Source organism: Antennarius striatus, chromosome 22 (genome assembly GCF_040054535.1).
Source record: "Antennarius striatus isolate MH-2024 chromosome 22, ASM4005453v1, whole genome shotgun sequence".
In the NCBI taxonomy this organism is placed as follows: domain Eukaryota; kingdom Metazoa; phylum Chordata; class Actinopteri; order Lophiiformes; family Antennariidae; genus Antennarius; species Antennarius striatus.
Genome location: NC_090797.1, coordinates 7,192,852 through 7,211,939, shown reverse-complemented (window position 1 = coordinate 7,211,939; position 19,088 = coordinate 7,192,852). Strand labels below are relative to the sequence as shown.

The 19,088-nt window shown below is 39.4% G+C and overlaps 1 protein-coding gene across 10 annotated transcripts in view; it reads left to right on the top strand.

Annotated features, from left to right (window-relative positions):
• magi2a (membrane associated guanylate kinase, WW and PDZ domain containing 2a) overlaps positions 1 to 19,088 on the top strand; it is a 177,758-nt gene that overhangs the window by 112,025 nt on the left and 46,645 nt on the right. For all 10 annotated transcript variants that reach the window (XM_068306558.1, XM_068306557.1, XM_068306556.1 and 7 more), the window contains exons 4-6: positions 3,577 to 3,792; positions 5,981 to 6,191; positions 9,816 to 9,895. In XM_068306558.1, the coding sequence (XP_068162659.1) occupies positions 3,577 to 3,792; positions 5,981 to 6,191; positions 9,816 to 9,895 (507 nt within the window). The remainder of the gene's footprint in view (positions 1 to 3,576; positions 3,793 to 5,980; positions 6,192 to 9,815; positions 9,896 to 19,088) is intronic.

The following is a 19,088-nucleotide window of genomic DNA, read 5'->3' as shown; positions in this document are numbered from 1 at the left end:
TTACAAAAAAAGACAGAGTACAGGTAGATAAAGAAAATGGGGTGGGGAATACAGTATTTAAAATAATTGTGTACAAATTAGAATCAGAATCCACCAATAAACATGCCATCTTTAACTTATGTCAATTTTTCAAGCAAATACTTTAAACAACTCTAGAAAACAACAAAGTCAAACACAGTCCCATAGTCTACTTCAGTGCACACAGGTGTACAACATTCAGTTCATACAATAACCAGTTTACAATAACTCAGTCACCAAAATCAAGGTATTCTCATCAGAAATGTCTCTCTCTCATGTGTTTATGAGACAAAACTCATTGAAGAATGATATGTTTCAACCTGGAAAGCTACTGGCTGCTCACGCACGTTATCCCTCTTTGTTTGTCCTTGTTTCCCCAAATGTCAAAATTAGCATGACTGTCAGAGCCTCGATTTCCACCTTTATGATAAAATGTCAAGTAAATTTAGAGTGGCCTAGAATATTTCTTTAATGTCAGGATCGGTGCCCAAAAGGTCAGTTACTGGTCAGATCTTCGATGACAGAAGCCCAAAACAGGGTCTACGACTTTGCTTTTTTGTTGTAACATTTAAAATTTTGATGTCTCTAAATGTTTGCAAGTCACTATTTGCATCCTGCTTTTGCATTTCTTCCAATAATTACTCTGGGTGATGTGTTAATAGAGGCTTTGATTTCTTTTCAGTCTGAAGGTGAGATGACGGCAGATGTCAGGTGTGACAGCTTCGTCAGGACTTATTCCAACTTCAAAGTTCAGCTTTCTGCAATGCTGCAGGTTATTAAAGTTCATACAGGGGAGAACCTCGACCGCCTCTTCTTTCCTCTCAAAGTTGAATCTTTAGCTCATTAAAACTGCAGGATTTGTGTCTGTGGTTTGAGGCTTCTCATCCTGACAGTTCCTGTAATCTTTTTACAGCTACGTTCCTTCATTCTTCATTACAGCCTTCATGTTTTCCAGAATGCAAACATGGTGTTTCTTTCCAATGCAGAAAGAGACTCCGATAGATATTTTTAAAATCTCTCTGGCTATTCTTCCTGTTCCTAAAACTGTCTGCAGTAGCTGTTGGAGTTTGTGTCTAATACTCAAGCCCAATGCGTTAGAATAAGCCCCATGGATTTTCAACCACATTGTCGTCTCTCATGTCTGATTTCTCTGCCAGGGACACTTAAGTGGAGCCAAACGTAGTGAGAACTGCTGCAGACCTAAACTGTGGCTGATTTCCTGACTGATTCCGTGAACAAAATCTCTCTCACTTTCTTTCATGCTCTTGGATTTAAAATAGCCATAGAGGCAAGACATGTCTGATCCTGGAGAAAAAAGGAACATCTCTCAGGATTGAACCAACATGATTCAACAGTTCATTCCAGCATTTCTTTGTCAGGAACAAAACATTGCTATTGCTGTCTGAAGGCTTCCAAAATCTCAGAACTTCAGAAGTTAAAGGTGACAAGTGTTCAGCTTGAAAATGATGCATTTTGCAGTTTCTTTGTTTTGTTTTTTCACCGGGGTCTGATAGTGATAAAGTCTTTGAGTTGTGTCTGTGTTGACTTTCCACAATAAATCGTTTAACTTTGATTTGACAAAGTATTTCCCATTTGGCATCCCACAGAGAAGTGAGTTTTATAAACTCATTCCTGAATATTTCTGCTGCTGAATCACAACTACAATACAAGGATAGAAAAATGTTCTCATTCAAACATTTAAAAAAGACTGATAAGGGTAGTTCTAGTCTGGACCCCAAGGAGTAGAGACTGACACACGAGTAAAAAATCAACAGCTTTAATTGCTCAGGCTAAACAAAAATGCAAGTGTGCTTGAGAACAAAAAACAGCTGAGCAAAAACGACTAAACTCCAATAACATAGAAAAAGAACTGACAACTGAGAGAAACACTCGACACCCGCATCACAGAAAAGCCAGGCCTTTTGAGATGAGGCTGATGAGCAGAGTGGGAACTGGTGTGGCTCGGCTGCTACGATCCAGCGACACCCTCTGCCACAGCTTGACTTGACAGGAGAAAATAAGTTTTCACAATAACAGCCTGCCAAGCATACCAACAGAACAGAACCATGACAAAGGCATTTAAAGCTCAGTGCTTACTACTGTTGTCATGTATTTATTTTTACCTTTATTTCTAAGTATATTTCCAGCAGCTTTGAGCATACTGCACGTGATGAGAAAGCCTGTCCTTATTGTGACCCTCCAACTAAACGTGAAGTTATGAGGTTTTAATAATGACTGATGGAGAACTGCTAGAGGAACTGGGTTGCTGTCAGCAGACAAACCGAAGGACAGGACAACATTTAACATCAACTCAGAAACCTGGAAGGAGCTTCAGAGTTGAAGCCAAGGGAAAAGTTCCCAGATTTTGAAGTTTTTGGCTCTAACTGATATTGAAACTCAGTCAAAGTCACCCACAAGCAAACATCATATGGCAGGAAAATCCATGTATGGTCTAATTGATTTATGAACAGTGGAGGAAGAAGAACAACAACATAAAAAACCCTGAAACAGTTTGACTTTATCTCTTATCAAGGTGTGTGCATGATTTAAAATATGACTTGCTTGGTGAAATTAGCAGGTGTTGACACCCGTGGTCTGATGGGTGATGTCACCAGTATACTTCAACCTACTGCTGTCATTATTTTTCTTCAACATTTGCTTTATATACAAAACCAAGGTTTAATTGAGCTTACATATAGACTAGAAATGAGGAAATACAGTTATGCTAGTAGCTTTGTGAGGTTGAACACAGTAAAGCAGTGATTGAACTGAAAGTTATGTTTTGTTATGTTCAGACTGACACATGCTAATGTTTTGCAGGAAATATTTAGCAGGTTTACCATTTTGGTTTATACTTATGGCATGCCAATATTACTAATTAGCAATGTAGCAGGTCTTAGCCACATTAATAAAAAAAATAAAATTTAAAAAAAACATAATGTATTGTATTGTTAAGATGCTAAATCATACAAGGATTCTTAATTTAGTAAATATCATGTGTGTAGTATGTGTCTTTTGTGGTATTTATGTCATATTGTGCTTTTCAAGAAATCTAGTGGTCCAAATTTAATTTTATGTTCACCAGTGATGGAACACAGATAGACTCTATCAAAGTTAAGGTTGATTCTCTGAATTCTTGAATATCTGTGTCAAATTTCATGGTAGCCTGTTCAATGTTTGTCAAAATATTTCACTCTAATCCAAAAATCTCGATCTCATGATGAGGGTAGAAATAAAAGGTCATGGGCTCAGTTAAGTCATTAAGGTCAGTCATCTGGGGATATTCATATTCCTACCCCCCCCCCCATTTCAGACAAGCACATCCAATAGAAGCTTGATATTCTACTCCAAGCTGTGATTGTGAACCTTAAGCGGTGCAAGAAGAAAAAATCTGAGGATGACCAAAGTCTTTAGGAGAAATCCTCTGTGGACAATGAATGCACATAGAAACATTCATGGTAATCTATCTAATCATTGAAATATACTTGTTGATTTCATCTATTGAAAATAATATGACAATGATTTTTGTCCAACAACTCTTCCTCCTCTTTGTTCCAGAAAACTTTTACGGTACCCCAAAGCCTCCGGCGGAGCCCAGCACTCTGCTGTTAAATGTAACAGACCAGCTGCTGCCAGGCGCCAGACCCACCTCTGAGGGCAAGAGGAAGCGTAACAAGTCAGTCAGCAACATGGAAAAAGCCAGCATCGAGCCCCCCGAGGAGGAGGAAGAGGAGAGACCCATTGTCAACGGCAACGGTGTTGCTGTCACCCCAGGTCAGTTTTGACAACAACCTCGGGATTGCTGGAGTTGTCAGTTTTTTTCATGACAGTGAGATTTATGGTCATTCTGATGGACCAGCAGTAAATATAAGAACTGATTTGGGGTTTTTAACAAGGATTTCACAGAAAATGATGCGTTGAGTATCTTTACTAATTCTAAACAAAAATACATTTTTAACTAGTTTTATGATGTGAAGTGTAAACTGTGAATTAAAATTCACTCAGAGTTGATGACTACCTCCGCAGTCCACACTGTTTATGATTAAAACATTAGTGCCATTGCACTCGCGGATATGATATAATTCATTAGGTATCATTATCCAGCACTGTCTCTCCACAGATTGCCAGAGGGCACATTGCTCTCCAGTCCAAAGGAGCTGTGGGCTTTTTAGAAAACATTGTGTTTCTTCTCACTTCTGAATAAGTCTAAACTAACGTTATCCTGTTAGTAAATTATGAAAATAGGCAGAAGAGACATTTAACATAACATAAAACAAAGCCAAACCTCTTGGGGTGACTTTTTTTCACAAATCACCAATGAAAGAGTTTCTTTGTGCCTCAACAACAACATTCAGATTAAATTACTGACTCACACACATTTAAATGTACCTCTTTTTTATGAAAATAGTTGTTCAAATAATTTATCGCTAACACACACACTGAAAACCTTTGAATCTATCCCATCATCTCATGACAAGCCCATAATAAAAGAGTCTTTATAAGATTGAGTTTTGTGATTCAAATCCCAAAACCATGCTGTAGTCCTGTGACTTTCTTTAATGACCCTGAGACAGATAACTCTCTCTCACAGCAGCTGGAACAGTCTGAGTGTTGGGACGCAGATCCTCATCAGTGCCAGGAGTTACTTTTATGTACGGTTATTGCTTTATTTATGCAGGTGTTTAAACATTTTTTTTTAAAGAATGAGATTTTGGTATCCCCAATGCAAGGAGCTTAAAGAAGGTAGGACTCATAATTTATTAGCGAATTACCAGAAATTAAAAGAAAGAACTGACAAAAGAAGAAATCATGTAAACAAGATAATACATGGAAGATGCACCACAAATTCTTTATTTTCTTCATAAAATGCTTCAAGGGAAGAAATAAATGTGTTAGAATAAATTCACAAGTATTAGATGATGCCTTTCTTAATATTTATGAATGCTTCATTGCATTTTAATGCAGGTAAAATAACATTATCTGCTAATAAAGTGAATAATGTAAATTTACAACAGGGAAAAAAATAGAATTTCCATGTTATGTAACTGGATTTCCAAAGGATTTTAAGTAAGGCTGAGACGTTACCTCAGCATTAGGTTCTTCAAAGCTTCAGCAGTACTAATAGCAGAGACACAGCCTCTATTCAGCTGTATCAGTGATCTCACCTTGTTCGCTGTTCCACAAAGCTCTATAAGTGGAAAGTCCCAGTGTCCAGTTGTTATCTCCGTTTCGTCTAACTGATGCGGACACTAAACATTCCCCCGCAAGAGAGGACTGAATCCAGGACACGTTTATAAGTGATTCCTATCGGTGGAGTTGAGATGCTCGATAACTTGTGGCTCTGGGCTGCACGGCGAGCCACGTTAAAAGTTAAAATGGGCTGCAGAACCCTTTTCAGATGGAGTTTTATCTGTGGATGGACAGAGCGTGGACTGACCAGGAGAACTGAAGGGGAATCAATAGAGCACAGCAGGTTGTGCGATCTGAGCAGATAGCTGCCTAGCTCTTCCTTTCCCATAGATTATCTCTGAATCCCCAGCTCTCATTTGTCCCCTCTCCATTTCCTTCCACTAGTCCTCCTCCAGGGTAGCATGCATGTACTCACTATCTATTTCTTCCATACACACCATTTCTCTCTGTCTAACACATTCACACACTGCCACAGCTCAAACTAGGGCATCACAGCCAGTTTCTCTCTCAATCTCCATTGTCTCTTCTGCTTCATTCATCTTTCTGTCTTGTTAACCTCAATCATTTCCTCTCTTGGATTCACCCCGCTCCACTCTTTCCCCCGAGTCGCCATATCTGCTCACCTTTTTCTAATCAGTCGGTTCTTTTTTGCAGCCTCCACCCTAAATCCTGGCAATCTCCCTCCCTGGCACGCCGCTTCTCCCTTTCCTTTCTTCACCTCTCTTGAGCAGTAATGTCGTTCTTGACTCATCTTGTCCTGTTGTCACCTCAGAGTCGAGTGAACATGAGGACAAGAGCACAGATGCCTCAGGGGACATCGCCCCGCAAAGCAATCCAGCCGAGGTCCCGAATGAGGCACCCAAAGATGATGGACTGTCCCCAAAAATTAATGCACCAAAACCAGAGGAGAACGACGAGCTAGGCCCGCTACCAGACAACTGGGAGATGGCATACACGGAGAAAGGAGAGGTCTACTTCATAGAGTAAGTGTCATGATTACAGCTAACCCTGATCCAGAGACTCTCTTGACCCACTAATATTAATTAGTGAAGCTTTAAATATGCGAGGTACAGCTACCAAAAACACAGTTCCCTGAATTAAAGTCTGCAATAACGCTGATCAACCCAGAAATATGAAAAAATCTGGTTCTATCTATAATTTTTAAATGTGCCCTGTGGAGTTTGCTCACAAACAAACAAACATAGTCTTTTTACATTAAAGTTTTACACATCAAATGAAATTGCCATGTCTCTATTCAATTGCGAATCAATTTGGAAACAAACTTTTGAAAAAGACCACCACGGACTCAGGCACAATTCTATCAACTTGCTTTCTAGCAAATAAACTAGGTTATACAAATTGCAGTTTCATGACATTGTGGTGGAATTGCATATACTGTATTATATAACGCCATAATAACCAGATGAAAAGTAGAGGTTGCAAACTGGAAATATAATCAGCTGTTAGTTAGCCAAAAACAAAAAAAAACCTCAAAGAAAAAGAAGAAACAAAAAAGGCCATTAATGGCCTTGGCCATTATTGAGGGAATATAGACTTTAATCTGGGAACGAGAGTCTTATGGGAATATCTGGGAAGATGCCAACAGCAAACAGAGTTTCTTCTTCTCTTGGAGCAGAAATGGCTAATCACTAATGGGTAGTGAGCTAAATGTTTGCTGCTTTAGAAATTATTCAAGGTGCCTCTACCACTGAGTTACCACATTAACTTTTTCTTTATAACTTTTTTTATATTATATCATGGCAACCTTTTCATGTGTGGTCTGTCAAACTGAACAATGGTCAAAATCTTCACATGGTGACATCTAAGTATGCGCAGATGCAAACATTAGGTTTGTTAATGGTGGGGAAAAAAGATTAAAACCATCAAATATCAAAAAAGCCTGCGATGAATGCTTGCTTGGAGAGCACAAGAAAGATCCTTCATCATCTAGTGAGTGGTATTAAAATTCTCCAGAAATAACATATAATTGATCATGAATGACGGTATTGGAGCAAGGAAGAATTTCTTTTTACTGTACTTCTGTCTATTCTCCACGGAAACACATACTCACCCTCACGTCGGTCGTAATTGACGCTCGGTGGTTTAATGAGATTTATGTGTCCCCAGAAATACCTACTGCTAAACCAAACTCCTTTATACAAGCGCTAAAGTTAAATTCATTGGTTGTTAGCTCTTTGCTTCTGCAGTAAAACCACAGAGGTGAGTCCTTCATGAATGAAAGCGCTTTGTTTGTGTTTTTGTCCAAGTGGTGAGGGCTTCGTATACATGGGTTATTCTATCACATTAACTAATGTAGCCATAACAGGAAATTATTCTGCCATTAGAAAATCTTTATTGCATCAATAGATCATTTTAGTCATTAGGCTAAATTTCTCCACAGCATTGATTGAATCCCAGCATGGCTCAACGCATCATAAACTGCTAGAAGCTGCACAGCAGCGCCAGACTGAGAAATGAGACAGTGGTGATGCAGTTGTTATCCAGCCAGGCACATCATGTTGCCTCTACACCGAAAGAGATTTAAATTTCCTCCACTGCAGCCGACTCACGACACGTCCTCCCCCCATCTTAACACAGAAACCTCACGCTTCCACATCCATCAAGCACATTACACAAGTAATGCAGTTAGCCCACTGGATTTGTAGCTTCGAATCTTCTGTCTGGGTGTCTGCGATGCCATGCCAAAGTGAGAGTGGTTGCCAAGAGGACGCTTCCCTTTGATTGGACTCCATACGAGTTCAATTCGTTTACCTAGAGCCTTGAAGAGAAGCGGCTGAGGAGAGGAATAGAAAGAAGGAGACAGAAGGGGGAAAAACAAGATTGTGATTAAAATAGCAAAGATTGAGAAAAAAAGAGGTGAAAGAGTGTTGAAAAGTATTATTACAATTCATGTAATAATTAATGGCAGAGTACAGTGTGGAAAACACAAGGAAAATAGTTAAATGCAAATGCAAAGCAAGGAAGCAAAAGAGGAAGGGGAACGAGAAGTGAAACAAAAATCAGAAGCAGAACAGAACAAACTTTACTTAATCTCCTATTTTTAACCAGGGCAGGAGAACAGCTCTAATGTTGAGGGATCATATGGTCCACTACTTTCATCCAAAATGAAATACATCAACATTTACTGTTCCTCCACAAAGCGATCAGAGTTTCCCTCCATCAACTTCCACCTCAACACCAGATTATCTCCACATTATTGACTCTGAGTTAAATGTCCAAACAACTGGACAATGTAAAATTTGTTTATTATTTATGTTCTTTTGCTACTGCTTATATTATGTACGCTCCTTTCTCACATCATCCAAAAGGTGCAACTACTCCACACATGTAACACATTTCCTGTCAATTATACGTGACTGCCAGTCGCAACACTATCGTAGAGAAAATACTGTGATCAGGAATGCACCATCAGCTGGTCAGTGAGTTATGATAAAATGCACGTAAAAAATCTCATCTTCTTCCTTCATGTTCTTTTTTTCAATACTGCCGGATCAAAAACAAAAAGGTCACACACTGTTGTATTTCATTGGACCGCCTTTAGCTTTGATTACGGCTCACATTCACTGTGGCATTGTTTTGATCAGCTTCTGTAACACCACAAGATTTATTTCCGTCCAGTGTTGCATGAATTTTTCACCAAAAGCTCTTGCACTGGTGATGGTAGAGGGTAATCGCTGCACAAAGCCTTCTCCAACACATCCCAAAGGTTCTCAATGGGTTCAGGTCTGGACTCTGTGGAGGCCAATCCACGTGCGAAAATGATGTCTCATGCTACCTGAACCACTCTTTCACAATCTGAGCCCAATGAATCCTGGCATTGTCATCTTGGATTAAAAAATCTATTGATGGAATAACCTGGTCATTCAGGTAGCTGACCTCATTCTTTCAGCACTTACTGTTGCTGAACCTGAACCTGACCAACTTCGGCAACCCCAGATCATAATTATTGCCCCCCCCCCCCCCCCCACAGGCTTGTACAGTAGGCACTAGAAATAAGAAGCAACTCGTTGCATCAGTTGGGGTTAATTTACTTGTTGTCCCCCCATGCAGTAATTATCCAATAGGAGGGTCGTACCTATTTTGCTGAGGCTGGGCAGCTTATGACTACCCAGCCCCTGTCCACCCCTCCCATACAGTCACCGTGAGTGTTGGACAGGAAAACTGGACCACAGAGCTTCAAACAGGCTTTGAAGATGCATCAAGTTTCCACGACATACCATCATATCTGATCTAGATCCAGCTCTCCGCCTGAGGCTCTAGATGAATCTGCCAAACCTACAGCTGTTCCCCTCCATCACCCCCTCTATCCCTTTCTGGCCCACCAACCCTCCCCTCCTGTCCTTTGCCTGCTAACTAAGCACATTAGAAGTATTGATTATCGTTTTGTTAACCTGTGGCAGTTTTTTTCCCCTTCTTTTCACCTTTTTAGAAGCGTGTATAAATAAGGAAGTCTCATCTTTCCTGTCTGAAATGACTCTCCAGCTGAATTAAGAATCCACCAACCTCCTTCTGCCTTTCTGCCAAGTCTTCTCTCTCTTGCCATCTATCACACTCCCTCTCACTCTCTCTGTGTCGTTTCCTCACAGCCACAACACCAAGACAACATCGTGGCTGGATCCAAGGCTAGCCAAGAAGGCAAAGCCGCCCGAGGAATGCAAAGAGGATGGTGAGTACCGCATCTCTTCTTCTATTCTCCCCCCTCACCTTTATTCTAACGATGCAAGTCCACCACAGGACATTCCTAAAATATGTGTATTTTAATGGGATGAGATAAATAACAATCCAATGCCAGATTTCCCTTGCAGACAGAAGAAACATTTGATGACTTTTTGTGTATCTGTTTAGCGTGATTATTTTTTTAAAGAGTTCTATGACCATGGTGTTGTGTGGCTGAAAGCACTAGTGGCCGTGGATAGAAAGCCTTGTTATATGTGTGTGTTTAAAGCCCAGGTCCACAGAGACTGGAGGTTACAAAGACTTCTTTATTCTCAGCTGAGAGAGATGTAGAGTGTCCTTCACCCACCCACACGCACGACAAACACACTGAAAAGAAAAGAGGGACGAATGTCTGGCAATGTAGTGTCAATGCAGAGAGTGCTGCAGATGAGTATACATATATACACATGTGTATCATTTATCTTTTCGTGTGTACCTTCTCTTCTCATTTGTCTTTTTTTTTATGTATGCCACTCAGAGATTTATTGTCTGAGCGATAGATGGGGACGTAGTGGAGCTCAGGCTGTATGTGGAGATGGACAGAGACTGTGTGTCGACTGATACAGTATACATTCCTGCTGGGAGGATGTTTCGTGGATAAGGTTTCTCTAAAAATACATTTAGCAATTATGCAACCATCGTACGCCGGAGTTTTCGACTTGCTCTTCTCTTCGTTTGGTGTGACACTCGTGTGGGAGAGTGTGGTGAGCTGGGACCCTCATGCGACACCTAGGGAGTGACACTTCTACCCAAAATCTCTGTAAAAAAAATGGTAACAACAATAAAAGGCTGCTAACAGTATTGTAAACTAACAATGATAAACATGTGTTCACAAGAAAATGATTAGATAACTGAAGATGTTGTTTGAAATGACGTGTCAAGGTCACGTAAGGCTAAATCAACAACAGAACAACAAACTGAGCTGATCTGCAGAATCAAACAGAAAAACAGAACTCTTCATTAACTGAAGGTCACATTTCCAGACTTTGGAAGCAGCTCTTCTTTGATACGTTCAAGAGCTTTTAAGTCATAAACATGGATGCTGCAAACAAGCTGTGTTGTATTGGGCTACCTGATTTTAAATGACATCAGAGGCCTTTGCTGAAGCAGTAATTCCCTAAAACCACAAAAATAATTTTTAACTGCAAATAAATAACTTGAGCAGATATACAGTGAAAAAGGCAGTGGATGTAAGAGCCTCTAGCAAATTATCATGAATGAATCTGACAGTTTTTTCATTCATCCAAAAAGTTTACAAAAGAAAGAAAAATGTCCGTCACAACTTCCCACACCTAAAGGAGACTCTCCTTAAGCTAACAGTCCACCCTTGATTTTAGATTTAGATTTGAGGTTGTGAAAGACAAACGAAATGTTAAGAAGAATTTGCAGATACTGTTTGGATAGACTGAGAGATGGAGATGTAGCGTCTGGCATGACAACATTTGCACTTTGTGGTGGCATTAAACACAGAGACTGCTTCCTGTTGATTCATCACACATTGCTGTTTGAGTTTTGTCATTACATTGGGAAAATTTTCTCTACGGTGTCTTCCTCTCTCGGTCTTTATACATTAAATAGAGAAATATCTCCAAGATGATGAAATGACATAGAAACAAAGACAGATTCCTCTGAAGAATTAGTTAAAAATTGATTATGCTTTTATCTCCAGGACTTTCAATCTCATTTATCCACCAAGGACCATCCGCAGAAGATGTGCTGATATTTTTGAGGATTGTTATTGATTTGGTTGGGTGACTAATCCCATTAGTTTCGGCTAAAGGGAGTATAGTGCTTCATGTTGACTGCAGATGTGTGCGCGAGCAAACATACATTTAAAATGTTGGGCCACAAGATAATTATAATTAGGGGATCATAACTTAATGTTAGCCTGTCTTATCCTGGTTTTGGGTTTCAGAAATTAGTAATTGATTTGCTGTGTTACATCGACTTTATTTCAACAAAACTAAAAACAAATGTTTTAAACTCTACATCTGTAAATATGTACTGTAGTTCTAGTAGGTTGATCCGTCGGTCCCTCCTTAAATCCAGAAGTATGGAAATGTACCATACCTTTTTATGGTAATATAAGCTATGCAAGTTTACTTTAATTATACAAATTAGTAAATGTCATGTTTTTATATTCCAGAGATTAACAAAAAGTGTACAACTTTCTTGGGAAATATTTTAATGCTAAAATTATATGGACAACACGGTAAACATGACAAATGTAATTTCCCCTAGGGGATCAATAAAGTGTATCTTATCTTATCTTATCTTAACATTTAACGGATTAAAAGAAGTGTGTGAGCAAGCTAACACTAGCATTTAGCTCAAACATCATTCACAGTCCTGGAGCCCATCTCCTCATAGTTTGATGAGGAGTGTCTCTCCTTGAGTTTTAATATTTAGTAAGCAAGTATGACTGCGTTTAATTCTCGAATGAAAGTTTGGGAAATAGTAACTAGAGTGAAAGTCTTTTTTGGAGGGGGTTTTATCAGCAGCCCTACAAGTGGTGATCTTATCCAAACGTTCACAGCATGGTTCCACCGGCCACCCCTGAGTGCTGAGCTCAGTCAGGAGAGAAAAGCTGCCTCTGAAACTTTTGTATTGATTGGTGGAAAACAGAGATGTGGGTGTCTGCGCTTGGACCGTAGCCATGCTCTTATGAGCGCTAACAGGATCACAGGGAGGAGTCCGTGACCTGTGGTGGGACAACAGACTGAGAGGAGGAGGTAGAGGAGCATTGGGAAACACATACAGACCAAATGGGAAAGAGGAGATGTCACTTAAATGTCACTGTGCCACAAAATGATCGTCTAAAAGCACATTTAAAAGCTGTGGTGATGATTTTTGTTATTTTAATATTAACAAAGTAATTTCTGGTATTTTTAAAAGCGCCAGTGTTGCCTGGAGTCATATGACCTGTCATAGATTGTTTTCCGTCATCTATATCCTGTTTCTTTAATCTGTAGCAATATTCCATAAATATCCATGTCTGATATTTCAACACGTAGAAACTGTAGCATATTCATTGAAATTAAAACTACATTATTGACTCTGATTCACAGTACAGAGGAATAAAGTTCTCTAAAAAAATGGGAAGATTCAAGTCAAGTACCTCAAAGCTGTATTTAAGTGCAGTACTTCAGTCAATGTTTTCACCACTGGTAAACACAACTTGTTCCGTCTCATGTTTAAAGTCAGCTGCATCACATACAACTGGGTCCTGTCAAAATATGCAGAGAAATATGTGTTCGGCTTTGCACTGTCGTTCCGGCGCGTTCAAAGAAGCATTGGCTCCAGTAAAGATGGAGCAGATGAAATCACAGACGCCTTGTAGTTACATAACTCTCTATATTTCTTTCTCTAGCGTTCTGCCTCCATCTTTCTCACCTCCTCTCCCTACCCCCATATCCATCTTTGTCCGTCCCTCCCTCTGTGTCCTCCTGTCTTTTCATTTTGTTTTGGTACAGGGAAAAGAAGTAGGACAGCCTCTTCACAGAACCTCACAGTTTGCTTTTATTTCCCTTGTCCTGCCAAATATTTGTTGGCTGGCAAAAAGGGAAAACGAGCGGGCGCTCTGTTATCTTTCTTGATTCGTTACTTATTCAGCCCGTTTTTCACTGGAGGTATGTCAAAGCAGGTAGTGAGAATCCCCCTTATAAACAATTCAAATCAGACGAAAGTGGGATGTTTTTTTGTCTTAACTGCAGGTTTTATCAGACAACAGCTTGTCCTATTCAGAAAGCCAAGCATATAAAACACAGGATTAATAATATATGGATTAATGTAGGTAGAGAGAGGGATTACGAAGGATTTTAATCATATTAAACTACAATGTTTTCTTGTTCCTCTTTGTATTCCAGCAAACATAAAACCTAGAGATGGTAAATCCATACATGTAATTACATTTTAAATTGGATGGCCAAAGATACAAAGTTATTAACCACTCTCATTTCTTTTGTTTCTTCATCAGACAGAGCAGGGCTGGTCTTTAACCTGTCTGCATTCGCTTCTACACCTCCAGTTAAAAGCATTCACTGAGCTTGCTTTTGCTTGCATCACCTGTGTCCAGATGGATGCCACTAGGGAAATCCAATCCAATATGGGCCGTGTCATCTGTCCCGTCCACATAGGAGTCCCCTTAAGTCAGCTCAGCACGACCTGAAAGATTTTGAGATGTGGGTCTGTGGGCGCGGTCTTAGTGCATGTGCAGTCTGATGTGAGTTATAGTGGAGGGAGTGATGCAGCATCCTCCTTCACCTTGAAACTCCGGTAGCCGTTGTGAGCAGAGTCGTGGAGAAGGGCAGTCGAAGCTGTTAGCAAAGTGATTGATGGGTGTATTTTGAGAACATCCCTAAGCAGAGCATGCCTGAGGCCTGGAGACTGGAAGGGGGATTCAGAAAGACTGGCAGGTGTGTGTGACATATGCAGTGTACAGTGTTTTTAAAGTACACCCAGGAAAACTGATATCCCGAATAAAACTGTTAAATAAATCAAAATATCAAGTTCATCATATTAGAATCACTGATGTCTTTTGCATTTCTTACGATGAAGGATGCAACAGTTTCCATCGATACTCATCTCTTCAAATCTGTTGGCCACTGTAGGTTATTTTAGTTTATTTTGAGTTGATTCCCATTTAGACTGGCCTGCCATTTCTAAATACACACTAGACTAACAAATATGTATGAATCAACCCCTAAAAATAGCCCTTAATGTGTCACTTTTGATTCAAACTACAGTGTTTTCTTTTAAATGAAACTATATTGTACGTATTTTTGAAGTATATTAAAGATTTTCAGCTTAAGTTGAAACTTTAGAGGACTAGATTTGTGTGACCACCTTTTTTGCATTACTGTTGTCGGGTTTAAAACTTAAACTCTTTGTCACATACAGTATGTTTAAAAGTGGGTGGTACAATGGTGTGGTGATTATTTAATCTTTAAATTAATTGGGCACATCGAAAAATTACACTGCATATTTACCAGTAGGATGAAACTGTCAAATTTCAAATTTGAGGTTTCTACAAAACTTACTCCGTGGGTATGTTGCTTTTACATACAATGACATCATGGAGCATCTTGTCAAACTAGCCTGCTGTTCTGTTTGCATATTTATTAGCCTGTCAGGGCCTTGAATAGAAAATAGGTGGACTAGTACACATCAATGCTTAACATTATCTAATCACCATTATTATAAAAGACGCTCATTTACATAATTGTCTTATTTAACACTTATTCAACATTTAACAGATCTTACAGAGGTGCACTTTCTCCGCTCCATTGCTGACCCGATTCTAACGAGGAGAGTTCAGTACAGAAATATTAAACATGGAGTAAAAAAGAGGAGAGAGTCTGTTTTTATGTGTATATAAGTGTTTTTCACGTGTAGCTAGCCAAATATACCAGAGGGAAAAGAGGAGAGAATAAGCGTCAGGTCACAATTCAGTAGGTCTCCGTCTGTTCCTGGAATGTCCTGATAAGCTACAAGCTTGAGGTTTTTTCTCTCATTTTATTCCAGCGCTTAGCAATTGTCTGCTCGCTGTGAGGTAGAGACCAGTGGGACTCTGCAGTAGAGGGAATGTAAGGACATGCATTTCTCCACAGCACAGGTGCTTTTAACAAGTAGTGGAAAAACAGTAGCTCATTGAAAAAAGGGAGTGTAATACACCAGAGAATGCTGTTGCAAGCAAGTGATGCAATTAAGTGATTTGCTGTGAAAGTCATTGACTTTTCTTGTCAAACTGGAGATGTATTGGTTTGTTTATCAACTTCTAAAACACTTGAATCTTGAATCTTTTCCTAATGAGGGAAAAAAATGCAATTGTCAGTCAGTCTGCGATGTGAAAATATGTCAGTAAATCTGAACGTATCAATCTATGTCAAAGTCCTGTTCCCAACATGTGCAGTTTTATCACACCCTTAACAGAAATGGAGCCATCTGACACTGACAGCTTCTATTATAGATGATCTTGTGCACATGTCCTGCTAAATCATTAGCATGTTGATCATAAATCAACAGACACAACGCACGTGCTGAGAATGTCAAAATGAATCGTCATGCAAATTTTTAGAGGTCGGTGAAATCACAACTTTTCATAAACTACAAACTACTATATATATAAGTAAATTATTTCTGCACAAGCGATCTTATAACTGTTTATTATTAGTTTTTTTGACCTGAGCGTTTTTAATTCAACATCTGAGGTGAATTGCAGCTCGGCACATTAATACATTTGGCCTTCAAAGGCTTAGAAAATCAATATACAGGCATTTCTTTCTGCGTTCTGAAAGTGCAGTGTTCGTGAACTACATGTTCCAGAATTACACACGTTGTTTACACACTTACGATATTGGGCTGCTAAATAATTCTGGCCTAAATAGTGTTTCAATGTGAGATATCTGTTTCCAGCAGAGGTATCATATTAAAGCACTTTTTTTTTGTTTATTGTTGTACCCGGCAGGAAATGATGTTAATGCAGGAAAAAGAGGAAAAGCTATTTACTGATGGGTGCAAAAGCAAATGCGTGCTTAAAAGAGACAAGCTGGTGTGTTTTATTTTGTGACCAAGCAATGGCATCGCCAGAGGACTACGAATTACAGCAGCACTTTGACACAAAATACCATGTCAGGTGTTTTAACCTTAGTCAACAGAAAGTCCAAGACAGCACTGTTTTCAGAAGAATATTCTCATGAAAATGACAAATATGTTTCAGCACAAGCAACATTCATGGGGGTTGAAGAATTTAAATGATTGTTAAACCATTTATTTCTGAAGGTGCATTTTTGAAGCAGCTGGATTTTAACTGCTCGTCGCTATTTTTGTGACACGCTTGTTCTCAGAACTAGCTTTTAGTAGTTACAATATTGTGAAAACCAATAATAATGTGGAAGTGAAACATGACGGCCTTTAAATACTGTAGACGTTTTCATTCTAAATGCTGATGCACCATTTCAAGGAGCCAAAGCTGTTGGTAGTGTCACCTTTTAATCGCGGATGTCTCGACCATTTTGTAAATGAGGCGACAAATTATCACCATCTGTAAGGTGACACCAACTGTATTTCCCTCCATTTTAAAACATGACTGTGGTGCAGATTGATGACTTCATTAGTTGCACATTGTGACTTGTCTCCAGCAGTCTGATGTAAACTAAGGTTTTGGTATGACCTGCTAAGTAGATCAGAGGTCAGTGCTGTCACATGGTATCAGACCTTACATCAGTGAAGCCCAACATTGTCTGACTAAACGAACATTAAGCGCAATTTTACCTGCCAAATTATGTTGTATCTCATTTCCTCCATTTGAAACTGTGTTTGCTGACATTCATGCTTTTGCGTTCTTCCTCTTTGCCTGTGACACTACATTGCTTGAAACATCACTGTCATCCATAGATGCAGTAGTCTCAGTCTGTCAGCGGCAATCTGATATCTCCAACTAACATCACAAAAAAACATCACCATGTACCTTTGATACACCTTCGATTTACATGATTCACACACAAATAATCATGACCTGCCCGTCTAGCTTCTGTCCTTTCCACTGCTCCCTCTTGTCAAACAGAATAAGCTAATTCACCCAACTTACTGGTGAGTTGTAGTTTTTTTTTTCAAATCATATTTATCCTTCAAGACACTCCGTGAGTTTCTGTGTCTGACAGATCCAGTTCACCACCGAAAAGCATGCATTGTCGCTTTTATTTACAACTTTGCTGATTGTGCTTTTGATTGTTCCAGGCAGGATAGTGCTTATCAGCAAACAAGTGGAGTGGAGAAGGAGCTGAGTTTATAAAGCTTGGGTCATACTGGTGACTTCTGTTCATCAGCACTTCCAGGTCTCAAGCAGAATTTGTTCTTTTCTACAACAATAACAACAATAATGATAAGAACAAAATGGACTGAAGCCTCAAAGAGAGAACTCTGTTTACTTTTTAGTGCTGGTAGATCTTCTATAAGATTGGTTGATGTTTCCCTCCTCTAATAAAATGTGTTGATCCCTGCATTGGACCTGGAACTTTGGATAATGGTAAAATAAATGGCTTCATTTTTCTACAAACACCACTGTTTATCACTTTGAACATAGTGGGAATGTGCTACACAGGTGGTCTGAGAGTATTAATGTGCTGTTGGCCGGCAAGCAGCAGGTTCCTGTTTCTGCTAAAGACATAATTCCTACATTCATCGCTTTGCTGCAACTAATAACTTTCTTTAATCACTAATGCAATCAGATACGACAGAAGATGAGCATTAGATATGAAATGACTTACAGCATAATGATGTCGGCACCTTAGGAAGTTTGTTTGGCTTTAAAATGAAACAAAAAAAAAGACTCACCAACAACAGATTTTTCTCTAAAAGTGTCTTCCTATAAAGTCTTTTATAGGAAGTCCTGCTGCATATGTGACAAAAGTGACATTGACCTAAAGTGTCTCCAGACAGCTCTGTGAAGTCTGATCTTTAGGGCAGGTGTTGAGTCAGCTGTTAGCCCTGTCACCTTACTGCAGAGAGGGTTTGGATGGAGTCTAGACTTGGGGACTCTCGTCGTGAAACCTATGTGTTCTTCTCTGTGTCGGCTTGGGTTCCAACTGGGTTTGCTTCCTTGTGTCAACAGTCTTGAAAAAGTCGACTTCATTGTAGAATTGGAACATATTTTGTGTTTGAACAAAAAGAGACAGACTATTGTTGTGATATTTCCACACTCTAAGGCCCATACCACTGATTTTATTTATTCTTCATTTTTAGATACACAGTTATATGTTGTGTATATACGGTGTGCCCCCAGTTTAGCTCCCAGTTAGAGTTGTAAATAACAGGTTGAACTGCACTTACCATGAAAAGCCTCTGCAGCAGCACCACTGCTCATAACTGTGTTCTAAACTCCCTTTATGTGTGTCTTTTTTATTTAATTGGGTTGTGTCACCAAATAAAAAAATGGCACCTTTTCCAGCAGACACTGTGTGTATATTGACCAGCGTAAACTTTGATTTATCTGTTATGAGAAGTTTTTTTGTAATAAACTCACATGCTGGAATGTGTGCTGTGTCCAGAGGTGATGATAAATGAAAGCCAGCATACTGCAGTGTAGCCAGCAGGAAAAGGACTCTGGGGTGACGAGAAAAACTCGTGCACTGAAAAGGATTTCG